The 13,629-nt window shown below is 36.8% G+C and overlaps 1 protein-coding gene across 6 annotated transcripts in view; it reads left to right on the forward strand.

The window, feature by feature from the left end:
* The first annotated feature begins 12,426 nt into the window (after positions 1–12,426).
* The window catches only part of cast (calpastatin), a 52,096-nt gene continuing 50,893 nt past the window's right edge, over positions 12,427–13,629 (forward strand). For 4 of the 6 annotated variants that reach the window (XM_083564000.1, XM_083563994.1, XM_083563997.1 and 1 more), the window contains exon 1: positions 12,521–12,667. In XM_083564000.1, coding sequence (XP_083420126.1) covers positions 12,620–12,667 — 48 coding nt within the window. In that variant the 5' untranslated portion in view covers positions 12,521–12,619. Of the gene's footprint in view, positions 12,668–13,629 lie in introns of all 6 variants that reach the window. The other 2 variants (XM_083564020.1, XM_083563990.1) reach the window with 2 other exon arrangements.

Raw genomic sequence — 13,629 nt, forward strand, 5'->3', positions numbered from 1 at the left:
GTTCCAATTTTTTTTTTTCAGGCCGTACACATGTCTTATATAATGCACCAGGTGAAGAATATGGTTTAGATACCGAGCACTGCATTGTAGGGACAGGCAATACGACTTTTACAAATTTCTTTCCAATCTGATACCAGTTGCGTACTGTACCAGTATTGTTAAAACTGATATGGGATATGGATACCAATACTAGTCATTATTATCCATACTAAATAGATTACAATGAACCAGACTTCTCTTTTTTACATTATAATTATTAATCATTAAAATTATGATTCCTGAAAAAAAAAGGACTTTGGGCAAAATATAATCCATCACACAAACTATATTTATACGGTCCCACAATGCTTCTGTGTTCTCTTCCCTTTATTGGGTTTCACAAGAGAATACGCAAATGTTGATATTTTTTTCTCCCTCCATGATTCTGTTTCTTTTTTGACTTGACACACAATTATTTAGGATGTATTTGGGTGTGGTAACATTCAATTTATCTTAATTTGAACTCAGAGACCTGAAACTGTTCTAGCATGATAATGTCGTGCCTGTGAATCTTACGATAAGGTGTCTACAAAATCTATAAAATGTATATGACTGAATGACACTGGTATCAAAAGTATAAATAGTTTAGGCTTGTTACGACCATCCATACTTAAATACATACAAAGTTATTATGAGGTATGGTCAACATGCAAAATTAAAAAAATGAAAACATGGATGCCTCCATGAATGCATTTCTTTAGTTTTTTGCTACCAGAGCTCATGAAAGCCAATCACCCCCACTTTTTGCAGTAACAGACTTGATAGATGGATGGAACTGAGCTCTCATAGTGAACTTTAAACCTTTATGCAAATTAATGGATAAAATCTGAAACAACAGTTCATTGTGTTTTTAACAACAGACATTGTCCCAAAGCAGCTTTACAGAGATAAAGCTGTTATAAAGTTGCATAAATGTTTGTTTCTTATAATTGTAAGTTTATCCCTAATAAACAAGCCAGTGGTGACAGTGGCAAGGAAAAACTCCCTGAAATGGCATGAGGAAGAAACCTTGAGAGCAACCAGACCCAGAAGGAACCCATCCTCATCTGGGTGGCACCAAATGTCCATTCATTACAGTTCTATTGCTGTTTAAATGCAGTACTGTAACCATGCAAACTTTATATTAATTATCATTTAAATGCATCCTCATAGTTTTTGAGTTGCTCAGTAACTTCATGGATCTTTAATCTGTTGATGTGAGAGTGGTCTTTAATTGGAACAAGCTAGGCAGCTACCATTAATAACATTTCTAATGTTTATGATGAGCTAACGATGTACTGTGTGTACATGAACTGCTATAAAGCCAATAGTACTACAATCCAAGTTAAAGCTAGAGAGGAGGGGCCTAGTGTTTGAGATAACTACTTCAAGTTGGATGAGATGTGGTTTTTACCAGTTGTAAATGGGAAATTACAGTTAGGAACTTCACCTCGACTTCAATACAGTTTTAAAGTAAGTGAACCCTACCCACTAAGCTACCAGTTCCCTGTCTCTTTTTGGGAGCACATAATTTGTATACACAAAATTGGTGTATATTTATGGCACATTTTTTTGCTGCTGTATAATGGACATGTCTTCTCCGTGGGATGAATGAAATATTTAATATCTTACATTGCAAAATCTGACTATTCATAATAGTTCATTCAGTCATGATTCATCTTAGCAAGCAGGCCATGAGCTCTACTGAGCATGAACACGCAGAATGAGTACCAACTGCTCCCTGGAGCAAACTGACCCCACTTTCCACGACGACTTTTACTTATACTATTAGGTGCACTTAAAGTGTGGTCTCAATGATAAATCAGTAAATTGTGCTAGATTTATATGCAGTACAGCAGCTCCAGTTCTCCCACCTGCACTTCCTGTTAGTTTTTCCTCACGTTGAGTGTGTGCACAGCTGCCACCCATGCGAACCTTCTCATACCATGATTTACGAATAAAAGGGGCTTTTATGAAGTAGTTTCGTGTATGACTCACATTTATTAGACCACTGATCATCTGATGCAAATGAAATATTTTCTTTTAGCACAACCCAAGCCTAGTACTAGCAGAGTACATATTCCTGTTTCCTCAGAATCTCAGACTTAGTGAAACTCAAATAGTCACTTAGAAGAAGAAATGCTAATTAAATGTAAATAAAAAGACACAGTAAGTATATTTCTAACAGGAAACATTAGGTGAATAAAACTCCCAGTTAATACTGATGAGGTATGGAGTGGTAATGCACAGCTGTTCCTGGAGTAAAATACTAGTGCTTGTGCAAACAGTGCATTTGGCAGCTGCTGTCCGCTTCTACCTGGCAACACATGTTTGCTTTGTAGCCTTTAAAGGAGAAAGCCAGACTTTGTACTAGGATGAGTTGAGGTAGATTAGCTGAAGAAAACAGACATTATATTATCGATAAATCAAAATAGGATACATCTTTTATTACATAGAAAAGTCTGTTTGGTTCATTTTATTAAAGCTGCGCTGTGCAACTTTTTAAGGGATTTTGAACATTTGGAAGAATTCTTTGGTAGAACTATGGTACAAGATGATATCAAAAAAGTTTCAGGACTAAAGGTGTAAGCTGGTGCTATTCTGACCACATGCTTTACCACATCTGCGATTTCGTCATAGACAGCAGGTTAGAACAAAGAGTAAAAATGTCAAAACCATTCGGCTACTTGTGCATAATGATCGTCGGAGAACAATTTATTTGATCTCACTTCCGCACCCACCCAACTCAGAGAGACTATTTCGAAGGTGATAGTAGCTAAATAAGGTACTTTCTTGTAAACAGAGCTAGTCTCAAAACCTTTTGATACCTCCTCATATAGCAAGCAACTTGCAGAAAAATTATTTATTCTATGATGCCCCAAGCAGCAAGTGGATACACATACAAGTGGTACTTTATGATATAACTATTCTCGAGTCATGTAATAAACATAAAGGCAGATTTGGAAGTGGAGCCCATAGTAGCCATGTTTGATGGCCATGGTGTCTGCTGGGAAATGGAAATTTGAATTGTGCTGTGACATGATGTAATTATCACTTTTGTGTTATAAAAGCCACATTACGGTCATTAAATCCGGGTTTTGTCACAGTGGTGAAACAGACCTCATTGCTGCCTCACAGCTATTGGATCCCCAGTTCAATTCTTAGCACAGGTTATTGAAGTCCTGTATGGAGTTACAGATGTTCTCTATATCTGATAGGTGGATTGGCTGAGCTAAATTGTGCCTAAGTGTGAATGTTGTGTGTGTGTGTGTGTGTGTGTCTTGTGATGGCCTGCTGTTTCATACAGGGTTTATTGTATTCCTGCTTTTGTCTGAGTTGGTATCGACCTTCGGAAGGTCTCCTTCTTTTTGGAGAAAAGGTTAATTTGAAAATACCCAAAAAGTGTGACTGGACATACAGAATCTGAAAAGCAACTCGTGTGTTTTGATTAATTTTTTTATAATGACTTTGTGCCATGACCAAGGTGGCACACTAATACTTCCTCAGAAAGAGGTTCCTTTCCTTGTAAAAACAAATGGAGTCGGAAACATAGAATTAGTCTATTAGTCTAGAATTAGATTCTGAGTCTATAATTCACAAAAAATTAAGAGATTGAACTACAATGAGTTTTTTTTTTTGCTGTTTTCAAATCTAGCTTGTTATCCTGTTACCTCACTCAGAAAAAATCTAAAAACCTGAAAACCTCCTTACTTTTACCCCGAAGATAATTAAAGGAAGAATTGAGCAGCCTGACTTAACCAAATGAGAGTAGGTAAGAAATTGTCATGAAAAACTCATTCTTTTTCGTCGAAAGCATTTCCCGTAGACAGAGCATGAACGCATGATTGTGAAACGGCTTTAGTGCATGCCATGGAACATTATTCATTACATCATACATTATTTGAAACGATGTTCATGTATTAGGATAGTACTGGGAGTACCCTTTGATATCCGGTGAAAAAACGACCTTGTGCTTTACGCTGTCAGTATTGTTGTACTGAAGAGGTTTCATTGCACAGCTTTAATATAATGTTTTATGCACCATGTCCAATTAAACCAGTAGCTTGTCATGAGCAAGCTTTCCTGACACAGACAATTAAAATCTACCATATAATAAAAAACAAACTCCTTTGTCGGAAGTTTACTGTGTACAGCTGGGCTGCATTTTTTATTGGCCATTAGTCATTTAGCAATCAGCTAGCTAATTACAGAGACAGTAGGACACACACACACACACACACACACACACACACACACACACACACACACACACACACACAAATGCACAAACAGAAATCCTAAACCAGGTCGATGAGCTGACTGCTGTTTGGCGTCATATGAGACACTTTACTGTGTAATGATGTGTGAAATAATGTCCCTGAAGCCTTAACAGATGAAGAAACGAGAGTTCTGATTGAGCAGGGGTTACACTCTGTCATTCAGACGTCACAATGACGTCCTGGCCTGTGTGTACATTACATGGAGGTGGGAAATTAATAGAAGAGATTGCTCTGAAGGAAAAGAGCTTTGACCTGCTGCTAATCATTTGTCTTATAAATACAGCAATGTACGTCAACCTTACATCAAAAGTGAAAGGGACCTACTCTGCACAGTATGGATACCTTTTACTTTTCGCACCATTAAGGCAATTACAGTTACGTAGAACTGTAATTGCCCTGCATAGAACTGTTCTATTTTAAGATTTGAGCATATATTCATTTGATTTGTACAGTTTTTTGGGGCTAAAAAGAGTAAAAAGAGAGCCAGATTTGGCAGAGAGAGGATCTGTTACATTATGTGAAGACTGTCATTTGTCAAGGATGTGTGGTCGTCATGGAAACTCCTTTCTCTTTCTCTCACTGTGTGTCAGGGGAGCAACACCAGTCTGGAAGGAAATGAATATGATACATCTATCTATCTATCTATCTATCTATCTATCTATCTATCTATCTATCTATCTATCTATCTATCTATCTATCTATCTATCTATCTATCTATCTATCTATCTATCTATCTATCTATCTATCTATCTATCCATCCATCCATCCATCCATCCATCCATCCATCCATCCATCCATCCATCCATCCATCCATATATATATATATAAAATCTCCTATATTGATGTTGGATATTTCTAATGTACTATAACCCCATTTTCAGATCCCATGTTTCTCTATACATACCCACACTTTCATCACATCCTGTTTCCTCATTACCTGTATTTCCTCATGTACACTCAGTAACCACAGGACAGGACTGCAGTAATCAGGTTTGCTGTAGTGTAGCAGGAGAGTCTACATACAGGGTGGGTTATGAGCAGATCTCTAAGGCCATGTAGTCTCCGAGGCAGGGTGGTGGTGAAGCTGTGTGGCGTTTCTATAGCAAATAATGACTGAAGGCAGCAATAAAAGGCCCAAGCAAGCAGTGCAGCTGATAAGAGCAATATGCGAAGGGTGTGAGAGTGAAAGGGAAAAGAGAAGGCAAATAGCAAATGAAGTCCACTGAATCAATGCTATTCACTTAAAATGCAAATAAGCCATCAAGCAGGGTCACATATTATAGATATTCATGAAAACATAACTTGGAAAATAGAAATAAATATTCTTTATTTTTTACTTTTTAATAATTTCTTAAAGTGGGATTTTTTTTTAATACAGAAGATTGAAATGAATTCAACAATTCATTGGCTTTTATTATTTAGGTCATTAGACGTAATACAAATTCGAATCCATGGTAACATAGTTTATATCCTGTTCACACATTATGAGTTCATAACCCAGATTTAGTATCTTATGGCATATTTTTTAACTGCACACACATTTATGAATTGTTGCTCATTAAAAAAAAAATTATAATAACAATAATAATTGAATGTACTGGATTAAGTGCTATATTTGAATATTTGCAATAGATATTAGATTGCAAATAAATGAGATATTTACAATTTTGTCTATTCATGCAGTAAAGCCCATTTTGAAAAAATTATTATTTATTTCAGCAGGTGCAATAGTCTCATATTCTCCTTCTGGATCTCAGTATATAGGATATATAGGGTATAAGGTTTTTGTCTGTATTTATTTTTTATATTTACATTCATACCTCTTGCTTTATCTCACATTTGACAGCAACAAAAAACACAATCACACAGTCTATGATTTTACCTCAAGTTTTTTTGGCATGTTTTTGTGCTTAATATTGGGGGTCTAGATAATTAAAAAATATGAAATATTAATAAATTATTAATAAGTAAAATGACTGCCCAGAAAAATCCCAGACTTACTTTCCCAAGTTGGAGAAACACAATTGACGACTATTGATTTGGTAGCATAAAACTTTTTCTTTTTTTGAATTAGGAGACCCAAACCTGTTCCAGCATGACAATGACCCTGTGCACAAAGCAAACTCTATATGGTTTACATGGGTTGGAGTGGAAGATCTTGACTGGCCTGCTTTGGGATAACATCTTTGGGATGAGATAGAACTATGCACCCCAGGCCTCCTAACCTCACCTACACCAGTACCTGACTTTCTAACTCTTTTACGCTGAATGAACACAAAATCTCCACAAGAACACTTCAAAGTCTAGCGGAACATCTTCCCAGAAGAGTGGAGGATATTATAGCAGCAATAGCAGCAAATGGGGACTAAATGTGAAATGTTACAAGCACATATGAATCTTATGGTCAGGTGTACATTAACTTTAATCCATATAGTGTATGTAGCTGCATAACCCTGTTCTGAATATGAGGAACTTTCCCCATGTAAATATTGATCTAAAGATTTGAACATACATTGCTAACTCTATAATAATGTTTACATTTAGCTAACATTTTGCTATTTATTAGCCAATAAATTTGTGCATGTGGTAAAAAACTAATAGGTATTTATCTTCTTATTGTAATACCTTTATAATAGTTATCCTATATGATTTTAGTTTAATTGCCTTCTCAGTATACCTATAAATAGTGCGTTTTCTATCTGTTTAATAGAATTCATGTGCATTTACCAAGAATATCTCCTTATAAAAACTCCTTATGTAACAGATGTAACCCAGATTCTAACCATCTTTCCTTTCAGTTAGTTGAAAAAGAAAATAAAAGCCTAGCCCTTTTCTCATTCTCTCCTCATCTGGAGGAGGTCTCTTTCCATTATCTGCTGGTTTGAAAGGTCATGAATGACGCTGACACGCGTGAGGAGCCCACAGATGTCGGTGATATGAGGTGTGAGAGCAATTAACCTACTGATAACAGGATGGTGTTATAGCTCCATCTCTAGTGATGACTAAGAGAGATATAGGTGACCTTCTTTCAACAGATTATGACTGATATCTGCCCAACGAGTGTTCTCGATTTGCTTCAGTGATTCAAACTGATTCACAAAAATGAATTGTTTTATATACTAACATACATAGATGTTGGTAACTAACAGCACAATTCCCTGTTGCTGGTATGGTCACTCCTGGACAGCCTAAGTCCATAATTCCCACTTAGAAACCATGAAGATGGCTTTGGAATGCAATTGATATGAATATCACTGCTACGATTCTGTAGGATTCTTCCTCATGTCATCTAAGAGAGTTGATTCTCGCCACCATCACCTCTGGATCTCTCATTTGAGATACATTTATTAATTTAAAATCTATATCCTGAATCTATATAAATCCTGTATATATCCTGTATATAATAAATAAATCCTGTACAGGTGTGCAAACAAACCTCATCCTACCTCACCCTCAGCACTGGAGCTCCTCAGGGTTGTGTTCTGAGCCCCCTGAAGTACACGCTGTACACAAATGTCTGATTGGCCACTTTCAACTCCAACACCATTATAAAGTTTACTGATGACACTGTTGTGGTGGGCCTGATCTCCAACAACGATGAGATGGCCTAATTACAGGAGATTCAAAAACCTGGAGAGATGTGCCAGGAGAACACTTTTCCCCTGAACGTCAGCAAGACTAAGGAGCAACGGGACCCCAGTGGAGAGAGTGGACAGTTTTCAGTACTTAGGTGTTCACATCACGCAGGACCTGTCTTGGTCGTGTCACATCAACACCTTGGTGACAAAAGCTAGGCAGATACCGTCTACCATCTGAGACGCTTAATGGAAACTACCCTCTCTGGTGATAAGGGCTTTATACACCTGCAACATTTAAAGTGTCCTGACGGGTAGCATCAATTCATGGTTTCCTGGATTTATATAAAAAATTCTATAGTATATTCTTTATACTTTTAATATACATTTGTACTTTATTTTTCTTTATTTTGTTTCTTTTATTTCAATTTCTATTTTCATGTTCAGATGTTGGACAGTCGTAAAAAAAAAAAAAAAAAAATATATATATATATATATATATATATATATATATATATATATATATTGCAACAGGTCATCAACCAACAGGAACTAGACAAATCCAGGATTGAAACCATGAAATCAAAAACAGCAATATTAATCAACACACTCCAAAAGATGGTGGAACATCTTCCAAGAAGAGTGGAGACTATTCCACACATTTTGCCCATATATGAACTTATGTACTATGTAGTCTATACCATAATTTGAAACATGTGATGAGAGAAACGAGAGCATATATATTTTTTTATCTTTTAGTTTTTAGGTACATGTTTTGGTAGCTATAACTACAAGCACCAACAAGGCGGAAGTGTGAACCCACTATAAATCCGAGGTGATTCGAAGCCACAATAATGCTTTGAAAACAACCGAATGAAATGCCAAATGCTGGCTTCTTATCAGTGCAGTGAAGGACTACACACACTAATAAAGACTCTGGCTATTGACACGCGCTGCTGTAGCCTCTGTTGCCTTTGTTGCCTTTGTGTAGCTAAATGTTATCAGAGCCACAGACTGTGATGCACTGAACCTTGCTCTTATTCAACGCACCCAGCAATTACTGTGGTGCAAAAGGCTCACCGGGGGCAAAAGGGCTGCACTTTGTGCTGTCAGACACTCAACCACATACTTTTTGAGCCTTTCGTCGAATTTATTTCAGCTTTCTAAATGGACATGGGGATGAGTCACACTGCTCGACTTCCATCACCGCCTAATAACTGGAGAATAAAACTGGAAAGGGTCAGATATTAATTATAGAACATGTTTGAGAGAAAAGGTTCTGTTGTTTATAGCAGTGTGTGGGATACCAAGTCATAAATAGTGATCAAACATAAATAGTGTGTCATATAATAATAATAATAATAATAATAATAATAATAATAATAATAAGAAGAAGAAGTAGAAGTAGAAGACAATGACAAAAAAGAAGAAGAAAAGGAAGACTTCAGAGGGTCCTGGAATCAGAATAAGTTTTATACTATGGCAAGAAATTTCGAATTCTTATCCCAAGGATGCCACAACCATCGTAACCGGGAGCCAAAGAAGCTAAACTGGCCGTGTTCTCCAGCTAAGAAGGATGGCATTTCCTTTCCTCTGCCAGTCAATCTATATTAAATCTGATCTAATCTCATCTGGTCTAAAAATGACACTAAGACTCAAAAAACGTTACACTACTGCCTTATATGACCTTATTATATAAAATAAAGTTACACAACATTATTGTTGTGTAACTAGTAACAATACCAAGGTGCAATTTGTATCATTTGTACAATTTAAAAGTGTCGTTTTCTTAATTTTTTTTTATTTTTGATCAAGAAAACCCAAGAACTCAGTTTAGCCCGGCATGCTAATCTCTAGATTTCTAGCTGGTTCCTGTGTTTAAATAAACAGTCCTGAAAACATGGAAAAATTCACAGTAAGATCAAATCAAGTTTCAAAGAATTTGAACAAAAAATTAACTACACAGTCTGGTGCATATAAAAGCCCCAGAAAGTGTAACAGTGTACTTTAAGACCAGGATTGGGCAAAATGCCCCCTGTGTGACACCTTCAAAACATCAGGTTCTAATAATATTACAGAGACATAAGGTGGTTATACTGTATTCTAAAATAAATCTGATCTAATCTGATCTGGTCTGAAAATGACACTAACACTAAAAAAACGTTAAACTACTGCCATCTGGTGGCTTGTTTGGTTTTGTGAAATCCTTTTATGAATTTTTCTTCTTTCCTTTCTACTTCTCCTTTTTTTCCTTCTTCTTCTTCTTTTTCTACTTTTTCTTCTTCTTCTTCTTCTTCTTCTTCTTCTTCTTCTTCTTCTACTTTTTCTTCTTCTGTTTCTTCTACTTTTTCTTCTTCTTTTTCTTTTTCTTCTACTTTTTCTTCTTCTACTTTTTCTTCTTACTGTTAAAAAATTTTGATTATGCTTATTAAATTAAATTAGATAGATAGATAGATAGATAGATAGATAGATAGATAGATAGATAGATAGATAGATAGATAGATAGATAGATAGATAGATAGATAGATAGATAGATAGATAGATAGATAGATAGATAGATAGATAGATAGATAGATAGACCTGACTTTACCAGCCATATATGTTTTTTCTGCCAAACTGTTACTACAAAGTCAGAGGCACACAATTGTTTAAGATGGCTTTGGTAAATTTTCCATTTCCTTGATCTCTGAGACCCAACCCTGTACCAGCATTACAATGCCCCTGTGCACATAGCCAGCTTCAGGAAGATATGGATATGTTGATATAAGGATGCTTATTAAACCTCACCTACATCATTATCTGACTTTACTAACGCCCTTGTAGCTGAGTGAGCACATATTTCCACAAACACACTCTGAAATCTTGTGGAACATCTTCCCAGATGAGTGCAGGTTATTGTAAATGCAAACGGGGACTAAATGTGGAATGGGATTTTCAGAACACACATATAAATCTCATGGTCAGTTTCCCACAAACCTTTTTCTATATAGTGTAGAGAGATTAGCTTGCTAGTTTTGTTTTGTTAATTAGCATGCTAGCTAGCGTTCATTCAGGCTAACATGTCTTAGCATTCATTGCAAAACGGGTTATAAATTATTATTGTCTAAGTAATCAGAATATTTTTAGCTGATCATGCAGAATCTGGTCTAATCATCTCTTTTGATTGGTTGCATATTCACTTATACTTGAATGAATTGCAATTGTCTGATTCTAGATATTTTTAATGAGTAGAGTTTTTTCTTCATTGTGATAGAAGAGTATCTGTGAGAGTGGAAGGGAAAGTTTATAGGACTGTGGTGAGACCTGAGATGTTGTATGGTTTAGAGACAGGGGCATTGAGTAAAAGACAGGAGGTGGAGCTGGAGGTAGCAGAGCTGGAGATGTTGAGATGTTCATTGGGAGTGACGACGATGGACAGGATTAGAAATGAGTTTATTAGAGGGTCAGTGCATGTAGAACGTTTTGGAGACAAGCTGATGAAGGTGCGAGTGAGATGGTTAGGTCATGTGCAGAAGAGGGACAAGGGGTATATCGGTAGAAGAATGTTGAGGATGGAGGAAAAGAGGAAGGCCAAGGAGGAGGTGTATGGATGTGGTGAGGGAAGACATGCAGGTGGTTGGTTTGAAAGTGGCAGATGTGAAGGACAGAGTAATTTGATCCTCTGTGGCGATCTCTAACTGGAGCAGAAAAAGAAGAAGAAGAAGAGTTTTTTCTCCATACTTTAATTTTTAAGTGAGCAAGAGTTTAAAACAGAACCCAGATCTTTACTTAATAGTCTGAAAATGAAGGAAAGTAAACTGTAAATGTAAAACAGGAAACCTGCTGCCAAAGGGAGTGGATAATCACAGGATGTAATTCTAAATTCTCATTCAATTGAGTTTACTTCCTGTGCTACTGCTGTTTCACTGATGAAATACAAAGTTGCAAGATTCTTGCATGTGTTCTGCCATTGGCACGTTGTGAATGCACTAATGTAAACCTGTGCAACACTTCATGGGAATTAATGTGCTGTAATGCAAACCAGTTACTGAACTCACACCTTCATAATTTATTATGCTGGTGTTGACATTATAACATTGAGCAATCCTGCCCTCCATTCATCGTTGTTTTTGAGATTCTGACAAAGTGAGTCGAAGAGAAGTCAAGCATTCTTAGGTGAAATTGAATCGATTGAGAAACGAGAAGGCGGGTTTGTGCGACACACCCACTGAATCATTGCCAACTTTATGTTAGTATAGAGAAAGGAGTGGGAGTGTGAATCACATAGATAAGGAGTCCATGAAAGGAGCATATGGTTTTTATGTTATATCGCATTGTCGATAAACATTAAGCACTGGAGGGTCTGCTTTGATGGTGTGAGGGGATTGAGGAGTGGCTTTTGTTTTCATTAGACATACTTCTCCCATTGTTCTAACTCTAGGCGTAAAAAGAGCCTTATAACCCTCTCATAATAATAACACCAGTACAATTCTGTATACCAACACTGCATTTATTATATACTGTTCAAAACATATGTACAGTTCCACAATATGTGCTTGCATAAGAAAATATGTACAGTACACGCTTAAGGTGTTGGCAGTGTTTGCTCATTCCTTCACTCGCATTTTTTAATCAGTTTTGCCTCTGGCACTGACTCGGTTCAATAATTCACATGCTCCAAGCAGGAGGAGCAAAGCAAGTGCCACAGAGCCCCATTTTAAACGTGCAGACTCGAGAGAGGAAGCTCTGAAAGACGACGAAGCAGACATGCCAGGCAAAAAGAGGTCTCACGGACGAAAGAAAAAGGCCAGCCAGGTATGTCATTGAACTGCGCACACAGTCAGGACCTTCCTGCACATTCAGCAGACTTTTAAACATCCAATCACAGCGTAAATGCAGGATGCAGGAATGAACTTGAATTGTTCTGCACTGTTGAATGAACAGATTTAACCCATTATCCGGTTTACTTCTCAACCTTGTTTGTTCATGCAAAGCTGTATGAAGCCTAGGTGACGTGAAAATAGAAAAAAATCTGATTGGTCAGATCTTGTCGATGTATTTTCTATGACAGCAGCTCAGACAACAATGATCTCGTATGGATCAGTCCATTCTGTTTATCAATGATGATTAGGATGTGTTGCGCCAATGTAGAATCACATGACCTAGGATCCTAGGCCCGCCCATTACTTTTTTTTAATTTTTTATTCAGCGCTTTCTACAGAAATTCAGCTTACACAATCATTACTCATCCTCTGCGGCTTAAATTTTTTTTTTTGTATCTCTCAGGAAACAGAACCCAATAATGGGTTTTCATGTGCTATAATAGTGAATGTAATGGTTTCTTGAATGATCATTGATATGATGAAGAAATGTTTGTCTAACTTTTATGGAAGGAGTCTCCAGTGTGAGTGCTTTGTAAGAGTCACAGGTTGAATCTTTAGGATGTTGTTGAATGGCAGATATTTTAAATGAGAAAAAATGAGAGCGAGAGAGAGAGAGCGAGAGAGAGAGAGCGAGAGAGAGAGCGAGAGAGAGAGAGAGCGAGAGAGAGAGAGAGCGAGCGAGAGAGAGAGAGAGTATTTTTGGGGCTAAGTAATCACAGGAAATGACTTGTTCAACATTCCACATCTTTAAGGGTGCATTACAGAAAACATAAGCTAGGTTAAAATACAATAAATTAGCTTGCTAGCTAGATACGTTTATTTTATTGGGATTTTTTTCACGTGTCTTAGCATTCATTCCAAATGGGTTATTAATTGGTGTTGGTTTGTTTTAGT

The sequence above is a fragment of the Silurus aristotelis genome (assembly GCF_946808225.1).
Source record: "Silurus aristotelis genome assembly, chromosome: 16".
Lineage (NCBI taxonomy): Eukaryota > Metazoa > Chordata > Actinopteri > Siluriformes > Siluridae > Silurus > Silurus aristotelis.